The 16781-nt window shown below is 46.0% G+C and overlaps 1 protein-coding gene across 6 annotated transcripts in view; it reads left to right on the top strand.

Annotated features, from left to right (window-relative positions):
- Positions 1 to 14438, top strand: part of ANKRD17 (ankyrin repeat domain 17) — a 191630-nt gene extending 177192 nt beyond the window's left edge. For all 6 annotated transcript variants that reach the window (XM_088448357.1, XM_088448358.1, XM_088448356.1 and 3 more), the window contains 4 exons: positions 4868 to 5116; positions 12786 to 12967; positions 13112 to 13273; positions 13850 to 14438. In XM_088448357.1, the coding sequence (XP_088304483.1) occupies positions 4868 to 5116; positions 12786 to 12967; positions 13112 to 13273; positions 13850 to 13909 (653 nt within the window). In that variant the 3' untranslated portion in view covers positions 13910 to 14438. The remainder of the gene's footprint in view (positions 1 to 4867; positions 5117 to 12785; positions 12968 to 13111; positions 13274 to 13849) is intronic.
- Positions 14439 to 16781: the final 2343 nt, after the last annotated feature.

The raw sequence follows: 16781 nt of genomic DNA, 5'->3' as shown, positions 1-16781 counted from the left end.
CACACCGCTGGGAGGGATGGCTCAGTGGCGGCCCGGTTCTCCAATCCCCCACTGGACCACCAGGGACATATGTTGCAACAGGGATGCCTTTAAAAAGGGCAGCAAGTCCCTGATGTTGGTGGAGAAGCTTTTGCCCGGTTCTCTCCTTATGCTTCCTTACATCCCGCCAAAGGCTGAAGCACTCCTTAGGGACGCTGGGCAGCCTTTTTCTCCAGCGCTAGTCTGTGGAACTCAATGCTTAAGGTGCTGTGTTCACACAGTTTCATGCAAACAGTTTGCCGTCCTCCTGGAGTGCTCCTTTCTCCTATATACCTAGCAAATTGGTGCTACGATATAGTCTGTGTCCCTTCCTCACCCTATATAGGTGCCGTGGTAGATGGACTCAGACATTTACTTTTTATGTGCAGTCTGAACCTTTGTGTGCAAATTGTGATTCTGTGTGCAGGATGCTGCTGTGTGTTAAACTGGGTACACACCTTACGGATATATCTGCAGATGATTATGGTTCATACACACTGAACAAAAATCATCTGTCTTCTGGCCAAGGGGGTGTGACGCGCCCCCTCCCTGCGGCCGCCGCTGCAAGTGTACGGGCGGTCTTCTGACCACCCGTACACAAAGCACGACATCTCAATATATCTGCTGATATATTGGGCATCAGCTGTGCTGCACGACGTCGTTTAGACATATCACTTGTACACACTGGCCGACGCACACAAGATATATTAGCTGATCAATTGATCTGCCAATATATCTTCCAGTGTGTACCCAGACTAAATATTGTGACTTTAATTGTATAAACAGGAGGCTCAACTGAGCTGGAGCTCAGGTTACAGCAACAACAAGTCCCAAGAGATTAGCATACATCAAAAATAAAATTGCTAAATCTGGGTACACATATATTGCACGCAATAATATGATGGAACGATACATTGCATGCACTGTGCACACTGCACGTTCCTGTGTGTAATGGCGCAATGTCTTTTTACAGGCTGCATGTAATAGCACTGCGTTGATTGTGTCATCCCATCTGCTGTGCATACTATACGATCTGTACGATCTTTATCGTTCTGATCCGCAAGTAGATTACCTCTGAAACAATGGACTCAATCCTATTAGGTGCGAAATGCGAGTAGCGAGTTTTTCTTGAAAGTCGCACACATCGCAGCGAAGCGCGCTCCCGAGAATTCTCCAATCCAATGAAAAATACCTATTCGCACTACTCGCAGCGGGGGGGGGGGTGCGCATTTCTTTACACACATGACTATATGTCGCCTTTAGCAAACAAGACTCTGAGGGTGACCAATAAAGGACTAATTCACTGGCCATAGCTAGTGATCAGATTTGACACTGCCAAATGAGATTTGCGAGAAATGCATGAAATGTAGGTTTTGAAATGGTGTCAAATGGCTGGTTTGTGTTTATCATTTTCTTGCGTTTAAAAAAAACTTTCCGTTTAATCACAAACAAATTAAATGAAAGATGCAAAAAAAAAGTAGGGAAAAAAGGTGATTCTGGGGCACTTTGATGGCACCTTGAAAAATGAAAAAAAAATTCTAAACATATTTTTCAACTAAAAACTTATTGTAATTTAAATTTGGGGTGCCCACACAAACAAAGTTTGATTTTGGGGTAATTTGAGGCCTTATTTAAAACAAAAAACAAAAAAAATGTAATTTTTGGAATAAGCTAATTGGAAACATCCAGATGCCTAATTAGTCATTTGGCAGGATGTCCAAGGGGTTCAGCACGGTGTCCCCACATTTTAACCTTAAAATAAATATTTTCCTTTCCATGCGAGTGGAAAGTTTCGAATTCAGTCTGACTGATTCAGTGCGAGTTACTAATTGGATTGTAAAATTAATTCGCTATGCAAATTTTAAGTGAAAATAGCAACTCGCATTTCGCACCTAATAGGATTAACCCCATTGAAGCTACAAATATTATAGAGTAGGCCAGTGGTTCTCAAACTCTGTCCTCGGGACCCCACACAGGTCACGTTTTCCAGGTCTCACAGCAGGTGCACAGGTGTATTCATTGCTCACTGACACATTTTAAAAGATCCACAGGTGGAGCTATTTATTTAACTTGTGATTCTGTGAGGAGACCTGGAAAACATGCAGTTTGGAGTCCTGAGGACCGAGTTTGAGAACCTGTGGAGTAGGCTTTACAGTTTGGTGCACAGTCTTTCCTCACAGGCCACTTTTACATTCCCTCTGCTGGAATCCCTTCACAGGTTCCTCTTGAATTCTTCTGGAGTGTTCTGGAGAAGGGTACATTATTATATGGATTTATTTTTTTGTAAATAAGGAGATTTGTCAGCAGGTCTCTGAATTAGTTATCCTTCTTACTGAAGGATATCACGCTAGTCCAGTTAAGTTGAGACCTTTAATAACCGCGGTTACTTCTACTCTGTTGCTTTTTTTCTGTGTCCATCCCAGGGATGGCAACAGAGGTAATTTAATCTGCCACGGCTAATACTACATATGCCTTATAGCGTGTTCTGAGCTTAGTATCCCTATAGCTTCAGGTGTACCATTTGCTAATGTCTGAATTTTCTGTCATTCTGGTTATTCCTTTATTATCTGAGGTGCTCCACATCCAGCCTCCTGGTAACCCCCTGTTTCCCCTTGGGACCTAGTTCTGGTCCTACAGGCTCTTCTGTGCCATCCCTTTTTAACCTTTGGACTCACTGGACCTTTGAAGCTTATGTATTGTACTGTTTCCCTTGGCCATCTCTTCTGCCAGGTGGATTCCAGAAACAGTATTTTGTGACCTCCTGGAATGGTTCATGTTATGAGGTATGGATGAAAGAATAAGTGTAGAAGGGAAAGTTCAATATTAACCCATTGAAGATAAACACTTTGTTCTCAAATGGGGCACAATCCTTCTCTCAGTATTCTTACTTTATACACTTGTATCAATGCCTTTCAGATAAATAACTGTTCCGGACAAATTTGTGGAACTCCTGTTCTCTTTATAGGTATTCACTCATACATTGGAGAATGGTATGTAGAAAAAAGTGCATCTAGCATATTATCCTTTCAATTAAAAATGTATATTGTAATATAATTGCACTTACAATATTCACAATGATAAACTAGCATATCACAAATTCTGCTTAGATGTCTGGAACCTAGAGCGTTCTTACTTCATACCGATTAACAGATGACAAGAACATATTAAAATACTGTCCCAGAAATAGGTCACCAAAAACATCCTGGAGCTCAAACGCTAATGCTAACGCTAATGCTTGTGATTTTATGGTAGTTGGTTCTGCTTTTACCAACTCGTTTTGACAGCTTCCCTACTGTCATTGTGAAGGTGCATGGTTCCCTGAGTGTGTACCTATATACATTATTACATTTTAATGACTGTTAAGTACCTTTTGCAGGTAATCTTGGTCCCTGATCTGGCAACATTTCCAATCACAGATAGGATACTTTTCCTGCTTGTTAATGCTAATGCTTCTAATAAAAAAAAATTAGACTACTTGATTACAGAGGGCAGTACTCTTCTATGCGTGGATTTTAACAAAGAGGCTTGGTCATCTAAGCGACCAGCTTCCAAACACAATTTAACAGGATCAGAACTTTACCTTTTAATGAAATGAATAATTTATATATACGTAGGTATAATACACCACTAAAATATTGATTAATTTGTTGACGATTAATGTTTATTTCTCTAACTTTGATAGTTTTTAAGTTTGGATAGCTGCTTAATAACAAAGGCCTAACTACAGGGCTGAGAGAGATCACTCTCTAGGCCAAGGGTTCCCAACCACGGTCCTCATGGCACATTATGGCTCTTTTCACACACTGTTTTGTCCGGACAGAAAGTCAGGTTTTTTCCTGTGGATCGGTCCCTTTCACACACAACTGTTTTGTGCTGTGTGTAATGTTATTGCCATGTGTTTTGAATCTCTTTAATCTTTAAAATTGAAACCGTGGACGGCAGCCGTCCTAGTCGGTGGTCATCATGGCTGTAACACGGCGACTGTGCCATGTTTGTGCAGTTTGGAAGCCCTAATGCAGAGGTTCTCAAAACTCTGTCCTCAGGACCCCACACAGGTCACATTTTCCAGGTCACCCAGCAGGTGCACAGGTGTATTCGTTACTCACTGACACATTTTAAAAGATCCACAGGTGGAGCTAATTATTTCTCTTGTGATTCTGTGAGGAGACATGGAAAACATGTCCTGTTTGGGGTCCTGAGGACCGAGTTTGAGAACCTGTGCCCTAATGTATTTGTAACAGCCACTGAAGTTAAACAACTGTAAAAAAAACAATCAATTTTTTTTTTGCTGGAGGGACAACAGTCCAGGTTTAAAGGATAGCCATACTTGAGCACAGGTGTCTTAATTAGTACTTCAGTTATTTTGATTTAAGCACCTGTGCTTAAGCATGGATATCACTAAAACTTGGACTGTTAGTGTGCCTTGAAGACCGTAGTTGGGAAACGCTGCTCTAGGCGATTCACATGCACAAGATTCTTTGGATGCGTTTTAGCTGCCCTAGGAATAGATTGCTTGCTTGTTTTTTATAATGGCAGCAGCTCTCTCCATGACATCACACTGGTCATGGCATGGCACCTGTATAGGCAAATGAACAGGAAAGAAGCTGCAAAGTTTGATTAACACAAAGGTCATATGTCAGCGGTCTCTAAGAAATAAATTGAAACTTGGATAAGAGCAGGACATAGGTAATAGACCAGCAGTCTTTTTATTGAAGTGTTTACCTTCTAGCCTTTAACCATTGGGCCCAAGTTTACAGGAAAGACTAATTGTTTGCACATTTGTTTACCTTGTGATGTTTTTATGTAAGCTTGTAGTTTGGAGACCTAATGTAGCATTACTGTTTTTCAGATTCTTCAGCACAGACTGTGTCTGCTGGTGGTCGAGCACAGTCTCCTTCACCTTCAGGAGGTCCTATGGTGTCTGAAAAACCCAACTCTGTGCCTCATGACAGGAAAGTCCCTGTGCCAATTGGAACAGAGCGATCTGCACGGATAAGGCAGACTGGGACTTCTACACCATCTGTCATTGGGAGTAATTTAGCAACTTCAGTGGGGCACAGTGGAATCTGGTCTTTTGAAGGAATGGGAGGTAGTCAAGGTAAATACAAATTAGTTTAGCCACTATTCCTTTCTACCGACCTTGATGGCCCTTTATTTCTCGTACTACTGTTTGTCTATCAATAAAGTTACCATAAGATCCATATGTCTGCCCCAAAAAATGGTACTGAGGTAGCGCTCAAATCCGTGTATTTATGCGTAGATGTACTTTGTCTTAATTCACTATAATCCTGTCTTCACAGTGGCAGCTTGGTGTTCTCCAATAAATTACTTGTCGAATGATTCCAATAACATATAAAAGAAAAGTGAGAAAAAAGCGCCATATAGTGTAGTAATTTAGGGCATCAGTGGCACACTCTATATAGAAAATGCGTACCGTATTAACCCAGATATGCGAGCATTGGGTTATATGTATATGAGCCTTCTCTTATTCCGCAGGGAGGATTCTTCTCAAACTCCAATGCACATCACCCTTACTCCAGAGCCATATAAAAGAGCAGAAGGAGTACTCTCATGGTGTAGTAATTTTTCAGAAAAGGTTTAATCATAGAAACACACAGAAAAATTAATAATTACATCAGTAAAAAAGGTATTAGGCTTATCTGGTAATCGCTGGTTATAAGAAAACGGGGTACACTCTAGTCCTATTTTTTATTCTTCTCTATCTGGTAATTATAATAAAATAGAGTGTAGTTAGTGTGCTCTCTAAAATACTAAATTACTTTCTCTGCTTTACCTTTACAATTAGATTTACTGACCACCAGTTAATATTTATCTTACGGGCATTAAGATTGCAGCTATTCAAATACTGGTGGCACAGATGATCTAATATAATTCTGCATCTCTAAAATTATAAAAAAAAAAAAAAAAAAGTTTAAGTACTATATTGTGAGATTAAAATTTTTCCTCGTGTAAGGGACATGCAGGCAGGGGAGGCTCTGAGATTTTATATCAAAATTAGAATAATACAAAGATATTTATAACTTATAAACCTTATTTCTACTTCAGGGTCCATAGGGGGTCCACAGGGTTGACCTTGGGGTATAGCTGGATCTGGATCCATGGGCACCACGCAGTTAAAGCTTTAGCTGCTCCCAGGATGCACTTGGGTCCGTCCTCCTCTATACCCCGCCTCCGGCCACAGCACCTCAGTTTGAGTTGGTGCCCGGCCGGAGTCGGGTCACCTGCGCAGGGGGGCTGCAGGAGCAGCCCCCAAAAGCTTTCTATTTTTATTTAAAAAAAAAAAAAAAGCCTGTTAGATTTTTATTTTAAAACAGAGGCTCTAGTGTGGCAGCGACGGGCTGTCTATGCAGACGCCCACGCTGCCGCTCTCCTTCCCCGCTGGCGCCGCGACGCCAGTACTGCACTGGGGATCGCGGCGGGTTGCCAGAGTCCGTACTAGCCGGACTCTGGGTCCCTCCCTGGACTGCTGCCGGAGTCGCCGGGGACAAGGTAAGCCGCGAGTCGCCGATTAGTGGCGGCTCGCGGGTATTGCCTGCACATGCAGTCCTTTGCCCCCGGTCCTAGGTGGCGGCGGGCTCCCCCTCTGAGGAGGAATAACCCGTGGGACCACTAGACCACCAGGGATATATGGCAAGCGGGATGCCGGCAAGCCCTGGGGTTAATATGCTAGCCAGGGGAGGAAGCCTTCCCTGTCAGCGGCTCCTCCCCTCAGCTCAGCGCGCCTTTCAACACGGAGTCTGGCGTCGCTGAGCTGCAGATACTCGGCCACTCCTCCCCTGAAGTCTCCAGCGGCCATTTTCTACAAGTGGCAGCGCAGATCTTCAGGGAGCACGCGGACCGGTCCCCCTGTGTACCTCTCCCCCGATATAAGGACTGTGTACACAGCACTATAGCCCTCCCAGACACTGAATCTGGGCAGGTTGATTGTAGTGGAAAGGTGCAGTGAGTATATCTTCCTGCATGGTATGTGACTTTTGCTAGTGCTGCCTGTCTGTGCTTATTTTTCGCTTACTGTCAGCTTATACCTATCCCTTTACTTCTCCTACAAGCCTTACAGGTGTGTGGGGGAGGGGCGTTTCTGCAGACCTCACCTATATAAATCACGTATTTGTGAGGTCCGTCACATACAGTTTTCGCTACACAGTGCTGTATTGTGGGCTGTTGTTTAGCACACCGGTGAGTGCGTTTTCTTCTGCCCTGTTGCCAGATATATTTTTTGACTATATAATATATTCTGTCATGTCAGACGAGGAGGTTGAGCGCTCAGTGGCTCCGGTGTTGGCCTCCTGTGGACGCTGTTCTGCAGGAGTAGATAGGGAGGATTTGTCACAGGATGGCCTGTGTAGTCGATGCCAGGTGGCTCCTGGCCCATCCAGACCTTCTCTGGCGCAGGAACCACCATGGGCGATGTTTTCTCAAGTGCTGGTGTCTATTGCGGACCGTCTGTCGGTCCCGACTGCTCTCCCTACTAGGGCGTTGCCCCAGCCGACCATCCCCCATTCCCCGGGTGTCCCGCAGTTATTGCGGAGTCCTCCTGGGTCTCAATCAGTAGGTCCCTATGCGGGGTTGCCTATGTATATACAGGCTTCCCCTGTGCCGCAGCAGCCTGTGGTACCTTTTCAGGCCCCTATGGCGACTCCTCCACCATGGGTGGATGTGCTCTCCAACTCCGTGCAAAATTTGGCGGCCGCTTCCTCGGCTTTTCAGTCAATGTTGCAGACTGACATGCCTTCTAGGATTTCAAAACACCCACTCATGACACGGGCTGCTCAGGTATCGGACTCAGAGGGTTCCTCAGATGATGGGGAGGTCCCTGATGACACTGACTCGGACGCCTCGGTCCATGAAATGGATACCAAGTCGTCCATTAATGTGCGAGCACTAGTTAGGGCGGTGCGAGCTATTCTTCTTATAGAGGATGAGGCACCGGTTCCTAAGTCGAAGTTTCCTAGTTTCAAAAAAACTAAGGTGGCTTCTGCGGTGTTTCCCCTGTCGGATCAGTTGACTGATCATATGGCGGTAGCTTGGCAGGTGCCCAGTAAGAGATTCCTTCCTCAGAAGCGGTTGGCTTCTAATTACCCCTTCCCTGAGGCACATTGTAAAAAATGGGAAACTCCACCGGCGGTGGATTCCCATGTCACCCGTTTAACTCGGGGCGCCACCTTACCATTACCGTCGATATCCTCGCTGAAGGATCCCACGGACAGGAAAGTTGAGACTTGCTTAAAGTCTATTTACTCCCTCTCCGGGGCGGTGGCCCGACCGTCCATGGCCATCTCCTGGGTGGCCAAGGCCATTGAGGGGTGGGCCAATGCATTGGAAGATACCTTCCCGGACGACGCTCCGGATGTCCAGCGGGCGTTGTTGGGACAAATGAGGGACGCTGCTTCTTACATTGGAGAAGCTTCTTTAGATGCTAGTCTGCTGACCTCGCGGGTATCGGCTGCAACGGTGTCTGCCCGCCGATCCTTATGGTTGCGGTCCTGGAGAGCGGACTCTGATTCAAAGAAAGGTCTGGAGGCCTTACCTTTCAATGGGGAATTACTATTTGGTCCGGACTTGGACAAAATAGTGGACACCCTGGCTAAATCCAAGTCGGCCTTCGGCGGCACTGCCTGCTAAGGTTCGGAGTTCGGCTTTTCGTTCCTTTCGGGTTCAGGGTAAGGCGAAAGGTCAGTCCTTCCCGAGACAGTCTGCGAGTAAGACTGCCTCTAAACCCAAGAAGCAAGCCTGGAGTGCTCGGCGCCCTTCTTCCAAGCAGGAAGATAAACCTGCGGCCTGATGGGACGGGCCTCCCTCTGGGGGACCTCAGAGTGGGAGGCCGACTTCTTCTATTTGCCCAGTGCTGGCACAATACCACCACGGATGCCTGGGTTCGAGAAGTGGTCTCCCAGGGGTACGCCCTGTCTTTTCGGCACAGACCACCCCACCAGTTTTTCTGCACAAGTCCTTCTCAGGACAAGACCAAGGCGTTACAGGTTCAGGAGGCTATAGAGTCCTTGCTGAAAGCAGGGGTCATTGTTCCCGTTCCTCTATCACAAGGAGGGACGGGGTATTATTCGTCTCTGTTTCTGGTGCAGAAACCCAATGGTTCTCATCGCCCTATCCTCAACTTGAAGTCTCTGAACAAATTCCTCAGAGTTCCCAAGTTCAGGGTGGAAACGTTACGTTCCATCATTCTGGCGATGGAACCGGGGGATTACATGGTGTCCCTGGACATCCAGGGCGCCTACCTCCATGTTCCGATAGCATCTTCACACCAGCGGTATCTGAGGTTCGCTATCCTTCAACACCACTATCAGTTCCGGGCGCTACCCTTTGGTCTCTCCACGGCACCGAGGGTGTTAACGAAGATTATGGCGGTCATGGCCGCACATCTTCGGAACCAGAATGTACGGCTGCTGCCGTATCTGGACGACCTCCTGTTGCTGGCGAGCTCCCTGGAGGTACTGCTTCAACATCTCCACCTGACGATCGCTTGCCTGCAAGCACATGGGTGGTTGATAAATTGGAAAAAGTCCTCCCTGATTCCATCACAGCGGATGGTTCATTTGGGAGCCCTGCTGGATTCGCGTCAGCAAAGGATCTTCCTGACTCCGGAGAAGGTCACCTCCCTACAGCTGCGGATACGCAGTTGCCTGAGCCGTTGCCGCCTGTCGGTCCATTCGGCTATGAGAGTTCTGGGGTCCATGGTGTCGACATTCGACATGGTGGAATTTGCCCAGTTCCATTCCCGGCCCCTGCAGGGGCTGATTCTATCAGAATGGAACGGGTTACCTCACCGGATCCGCTCTCCGGTGCTGGTGTTGTCTCCGGACGTTCGGCAATCTTTGGCTTGGTGGCTTCAGACAGCTCATCTGGTCGAGGGGCGCCCATTTTGGATCCCGGACTGGGTCCTGCTCACGACGGATGCCAGTCTCCGGGGTTGGGGGGCAGTGACCGGCTCTTTGTCGCCTCAGGGTCGTTGGTCAGCGGAAGAAGCACTTCTCCCCATCAACATCCTGGAACTGCGGGCAGTATACAGGGCCCTGCAGTCGTCCGGCCCCGCTCTTCACGGAAGGGCGGTACAGGTGCAGTCCGACAACGCCACCACGGTGGCGTATATCAACCACCAAGGCGGAACTCGCAGTCAGGCAGCGATGTCTGAGGTGTCTCGTATCCTGACTTGGGCGGAGGGTCACATTCCAGCGATCTCGGCGGTCTTCATCCCTGGAGTCCTCAATTGGGAGGCGGACTTCCTCAGCCGTCACGACGTGCATCCCGGGGAATGGTCGCTTCACCCAGAGGTGTTTCAGCTACTCGTGGACAGGTGGGGACTGCCGGAGCTGGACTTGATGGCCTCCCGTCACAATCACAAGTTGCCCGTTTACGGGTCAAGGACAAGAGACGCAGGCGCAAGTCTGGTGGACGCGCTGTCGGTGAAATGGACGTTTCACCTGGCGTATCTGTTTCCTCCGATATCCCTGCTTCTTCGGGTTCTGCGGAAATTCAAGCAGGACGGCGGCATGCTCGTGCTGGTAGCTCCGGCGTGGCCCAGACGTCCTTGCTACTCCGATCTCAGGAGCCTCTCCATCGACGCTCCGTACCTTCTTCCTCAGCGTCGGGACCTGTTGTCTCAGGGGCCCTGCCTTTACCCGGATCTGGGTCGGCTGTCTTTGACGGCGTGGCTCTTGAGACAGCCGTCTTGAGGTTTCGGGGCTTCTCCAGTTCGGTTATTGGTACCATGCTCAGGGCACGCAAGCCTGCTTCAGCACGGATTTATCACAGTGTGTGGCACACTTACTTTCAGTGGTGTGAGTCCAGACATTATGATCCTCAGGTGTTCCGAGTTTCTAGGATCTTGGAATTTCTTCAGTCAGGATTGGATCTCGGCTTACGCCTTGCATCTCTGAAGGTTCATGTGTCCGCCTTGTCCGTGTGGTTTCAACGGCGGATTGCAATACTACCAGACGTTCACACCTTTTTCCAAGGTGTTCTCAGGATCCAGCCTTCCTTTGTGCCTCCTGTGGCTCCTTGGGACTTGGCGGTGGTGCTACGGGTCCTGCAGGGTCCTCCGTTTGAGCCTCTTGAGGCGGTGGAGCTCAAGTGGCTGACATTTAAGACGGTTTTTCTCCTGGCAATTGCTTCGGCCAGGAGGGTGTCTGAATTGGGGGCGCTTTCCTGTCGCCCTCCTTTCCTGATTTTTCACCAGGACAGAGCGGTGCTCCGCACTCGTCCTGAGTTTTTGCCCAAAGTGGTCTCGAAGTTCCACATTAATCAGGAACTTGTTGTGCCAGCTTTTCAGTCCCCTGATCTTTCAGCTGGTGAGACTTCCTTAGATGTGGTCCGGGCGCTTAGAATTTATGTAGACCGGACGGCTTCGGTTAGGAAGTCTGATTCCTTGTTTATCCTCTTTGGTTTTCACAAGAGGGGTTGGCCTGCCAACAAACAAACGTTAGCCCGTTGGCTTCGTTCCGTTATTTGTGAGGCTTATGCACAGGAGGGCTTACCTGTGCCAGCCTCTGTTAAGGCTCATTCCACTCGTTCTGTGGGTCCCTCTTGGGCTGCTAGACGTGGCGCTTCTGCTGTTCAGCTGTGTAAGGCGGCCACTTGGTCTTCAATTCAAACGTTTTTGAGGTTCTATGCGTTTGACACCTTCGCCTCTCAGGATGCATCCTTTGGGCGCCGGGTACTCCTTTCAGCACAGGAGCATCCCCGCCCTTAGTTGTACTGCTTTGGGACATCCCCAAGGTCAACCCTGTGGACCCCCTATGGACCCTGAAGTAGAAAACAAGAGATATGGTAAGAACTTACCTTTGTTATCTCTGTTTCTACGAAGTCCATAGGGTCCACAGGGCGCCCGCCCTGACGCACCTGGCTTCAAATTGGCTGTGTGGCTGGTCACTGGTTTTCCGTCTCCCATTTCTGTGAGTATGGTTTCTTGTGTGTTCCAGTCTTCCTTCTCTCTGTTTAGTCTCCTCCTCCGGCCTTGGCTGCTTACCAACTGAGGTGCTGTGGCCGGGGGCGGGGTATAGAGGAGGACGGACCCAAGTGCATCCTGAGAGCAGCTAAAGCTTTAACTGCGTGGTGCCCATGGATCCAGATCCAGCTATACCCCAAGGTCAACCCTGTGGACCCTATGGACTTCGTAGAAACAGAGATAACAAAGGTAAGTTCTTACCATATCTCTTGTTCTTTGTTTATTGTAGTCTTAGTTATACTTAACACTCACTAGCTTTGTGGAGCTCCCTGGGACTGCAGGGAGACGGGAGATGAGGCAGCCACAGCTCAGCCCCGCTTTTGTATAGTCAGACACTGCTTGCAGAGCTTGGGACGTGACCACACCACGGCAGTAAGCTGCACAGAAAGAGAGCTAATAGAGGCATACCTCTGAGTATGGGGGTGCATGCCTTAAGCACTGATGGACACCTTGGCTGTGTCATGTGATTAGGAAGTGCCCTGCAGTGTTTAGAGATCGGAGCTGTCAGCAGCAGTAAGAGAAGACTCAGTGATGCAAGTTAAGAGAATCAGTGGACACTGAAGCTTAGTTTAGTTAGGGGAGAGTTACAGCGAGTAGGGGGTGAGACAGGCTCCCAGCACTCAGACCCATTTCCATGTGTGCCTCCCCAGCCATTGACCTCACTGTCTCATACCTATATTGACAGTGCAGTGGACTGCACATTAAAAATGTCAAAGAACATAACAAATTGCTGCAGATCATTTTACTTAATGCAGTGTTTTTTTGTGGTCCTGTTAAAACATTTCAGATAAAGTATCAGATTGGTGCCACGCAGGCTTAGGAAATCACATGATGCACAGACCTATGTCTGACCCTGGAGTGTTTTCACAACATCAAGGAATGGAGAGAGACACATCTGGCATTGTACCTGCTTCAGGGGCATTCCATCAACATGTACCTGCCGGCTATATGGATTTTCCTAAAGTTGGGGTAATTGTCTTTAAAAATGTTCCTACTGTGTATAATTAGTGAATTTTCTATGATTAGAAAATATAGAGACTAAGCATATGTAGTGATCAATTTTGTTGTTGCATTTTAACTTGCATCCAAATAAAATGAAATTCTCCTTTCCAGGGCATGCCGTTCTCAATGTATGGAAATGCAATGATTCCCCCTGTAGCTCCAATGCCAGATGGTACTGGTGGACCAATTTACAATGGACCTCATGCTGCTGATCCATCTTGGAATTCACTCATAAAGATGGTTTCAAACTCCACAGAAAATGGGCCACAAACAGTAAGTGAGGTTACAGTGTGTTAGTGTTTCTCTTAGATTGCAATTAAAATTAAATAAGATAGGACAGGCAACCATTTTGTATAAACTATGAATTATGTTTAAACCAAAATAGGGCAGTGGTCATGGGAAAGAGTCAAACTAGAAATGGCCACAAATGTGTGAGTATTTTCTGTAGAATCCATAAAGGAACCTGGACATCGCTACATATATAAAACTGTATTTAGCCTTTCCATAAGGGATAAAAAGTTGTGGTAGGGTACATGAAAAGGTGCGAAATGTATTAATACAAAGTGAAGTTGGTAACCTATGGCCTACATAAACTGCAGACTAAATATGTAAGTGTGTGACAAATGCACTGGTTATTCTGAATGTCTCTGGTTTAACAGCAAGGTAGTGAAACTGAATACACATCCTGGAGAAGTGTAACTGAGGACATAAACTAGACCATGTAATAGTTTCCATCCTTCCTAGAGCTGTATTTAGCTTAAATCCTTTTTTTTTTCTTTATTTGTAAGCTTCATCTAGTGTGTAACCGACATATATTTACTACTTAGTAACACCCTAATCTTTCTGCAGGTATGGACTGGAACCTGGAACCCCCACATGAACAGTGTACACATGAACCAGATGGGTTGATTTGGACTATCTCTAGCATGGAAAGTTTTTCCGCGAGTAGGGAAAATAAAAACACAATACCACAATAGATTAAACTAACTGACCTTTTTCTGTGACGTTGTGACCGCCCAAATCCCATCACCATAAACCTCACTATAGTTATCCTTCTCCCACCTATTTTATTTTCCTTTTTCTTTTGTTCGCTTTTTTTTTTTGTTTTGCTCCAACTTCCCTCCCATCTTTTTCTTTATGAACATGAACTTATGTTTTTTTTTTTTTTCCCTTGAAGCTGTTTGGCTGGTTGGTTTTAGTACTGTAAGCTGCTTCTGAGCAAACACAGAAAAAATTAGCAAAATTATGTAACTGATTCTCAAGTTTTAGAATGGCAAATAAATGTACAATTGTTTACATAACAGAAATGGCTAAGCAGAGAATTCAATATGTCGGCATAGAAGCTCTACATTATGTAGACTTAAATTAATGTGAGATGTACCTTCATATTCAGAAATCTGGATGTTTCCTTCATACATTAAACTATTAATAAGCATAACGTTCTACTTGTGTAATTTAAAATAATGTTGGTGTATCTTCACTTTTATGGCTCTAGACTCTGCAATGTACACTCATATGGTGACCTTAGATTATTTTTAAAAAATGTTCTTTATCACATACAACAGTTTTAACATTTTTTTTTTATTATTTTTCTGCAGTTTTTAGGGTGATGATTCATACATCTTTAATAGGTTTAGGGACAACATGGGCATATACATGAGGGAAACCAAACTGAAGAAGCTTGATATTCAGCTTCTTTGCTTGCTGGTTTATAAGGCAATGAAATCACACCAGAGTATAATGTGCAGGCGTGCTTTGTTTGATCAAAATAACTGTTCCAGGCTTACTGCAGAACCTGATCTGGTGGTTTCATGTCATCTGTTATATGAAAAGAACAAGAAAACCGCAACTCTGATGAAAAAAACAAGTTATTTTGAACTAGTATAAGTATAGAAAAACTTCAAGTGCTGTGCTCTTCAGAGGCAGCCTGAGGAAGAGGTGGTGTCTGTAAATATTGAACACTGCGGCTTTCTAGAATAATACCGCTCCGATGGAAAGAACTGCTCAATGCAGCTTGTAGGAAAATATACAGTTGGAAGGTTACTGATATCTGTATCCATTCTCCAGCGCTAAAGGATCCTGGCGTAGACTTACCATTTGCCCATGCACAATTCAAGATTTCTTTCACTGTGGACAAGAGTTAGTCTTATGTCGCTATTCAGTTATCTGAGGATTTACTACAGTATGCATTAATTGATCACTGGCAGGAAGTAAACATTCAGAATATAGCACCAACAAAATCAGACCTTTTTCTAATAATTTCTCAGTCACTGAGGACACTAGAGATATTGGAGTACAGAGTGGATGCAGGAACATTAAATTTGAAACCATTCTCTATCTCCTCTCAGTATTTCCCCAGCGCCTGTAGTAGTTTTAGTTAAGGACCCTCGCACTTCTGTGGTGTTGAACAGAATGAGCAATGAAAGGGGAATGTAGGTGACACAGCAATACCTCAATTGTCAGCCCCTGCTTCCAATGATGGAGGTCTTTGTGGTGGCATCTTCACTGCCACTATAGACCGTGGTCAGGACTCTTGTGCAGCGTCTCTTTGAAGTCAACCAAAGCACCCCTGCACACCAGAGGAGCTGAGATAGGTAGGGTAAATCTTCTCCCAGCACAGAGCTAGGAGAGGTTGTCTATTAATAAGCCTCAGTGGGGCAGACCCAATGGAGGTCTAGGGGCCGGGTCAGTTGGGGGTTACTGCAGACAGTCCTACCTAGGGACTGAGGGGGACCATCCTATGAAATGACTGCCATCTTGGCACTGGACCCTGAGTGAAGGAATTTACTCCCTCTTCGTGCACAGCAGATTTACAGGACTGTCTTGCAGGTTCACCTTTTTTTTCTGATTTTGTTCTATTTTATGGCTGCTTGTTGCTTTCTGGTCTGTTATAACACTCTAGGGGACGTTTTTCAATGCTTGGAGAGAGATAAAGTACCAACCAATCAAGAGTTGATTGGTACTTATCTCTCTCCAAGCTTTGATAAATCTCCCCCTAAGGCTGGGAGTGGTACTCCTTTTCAAGGGAGATATGCAATTGAACTGCCATTCTAAATTGCCAGTAGGACCATGAAGTGCTGCTGCCTTTTGCACACCATGTCCAATTGGGGATCAGGTGTTTGATTCTTAATTTCATGAGAGAGGGCGACGTGGCAGCTGATTCTGACTGGGAGGTGTTCTCTATAATTAGGCCTCATATTGGCCGGACATTGTGCTACTAAAAGCCGTGCTGACATCTCAGATTAGATAACATAGGTTACAGGTTTAAGTGTAAGGCAAAGCTTCTGGTTTAATTTACTTCTACAGATATTATGGTCTAGGCAAGGTGAGGCTGGTTTTTAAGTTACAGGTTCCATGTAGGTTTTTATCCAGTTATCCCCCTTGCCAGTGATCATACAGCGAATCCCTTGTGTACTGTCCTTTTAAGCACTATATGGCAAGCAAAGAGGCATACAGTCTTGACCAGCCTACCAAAAATCTGAGGAGCAGCCAGCATCACGGGTACCAGGACCACCCTGGATTCCCTGTGATGGAAGCAGTCTGCTTCTCTTCTAGCACCAGTGGTTTTATTTTGCTGCACATTCATGTTTCAGGGAAATTATGTCTTGGGATATGACCTAGATCTTCTAAGGTGCCCTGCCATTTGTTTTTTTACCACAAGCTTTGTTTTTTTACCACAAGCCTTCCCGGAGACATGGCATGGTGTCTTGCTTTGTGTGTGGGAGGGATTCAGGTCTTACTGGGAGGTTGTCCTTCCATTTCTGGAGAAACAAGAGGTCTG

This window comes from Taudactylus pleione, unplaced genomic scaffold (genome assembly GCF_031769625.1).
Source record: "Taudactylus pleione unplaced genomic scaffold, aTauple2 ptg000454l, whole genome shotgun sequence".
NCBI lineage: Eukaryota > Metazoa > Chordata > Amphibia > Anura > Myobatrachidae > Taudactylus > Taudactylus pleione.
This window is presented reverse-complemented; position numbering and strand designations above follow the sequence as displayed.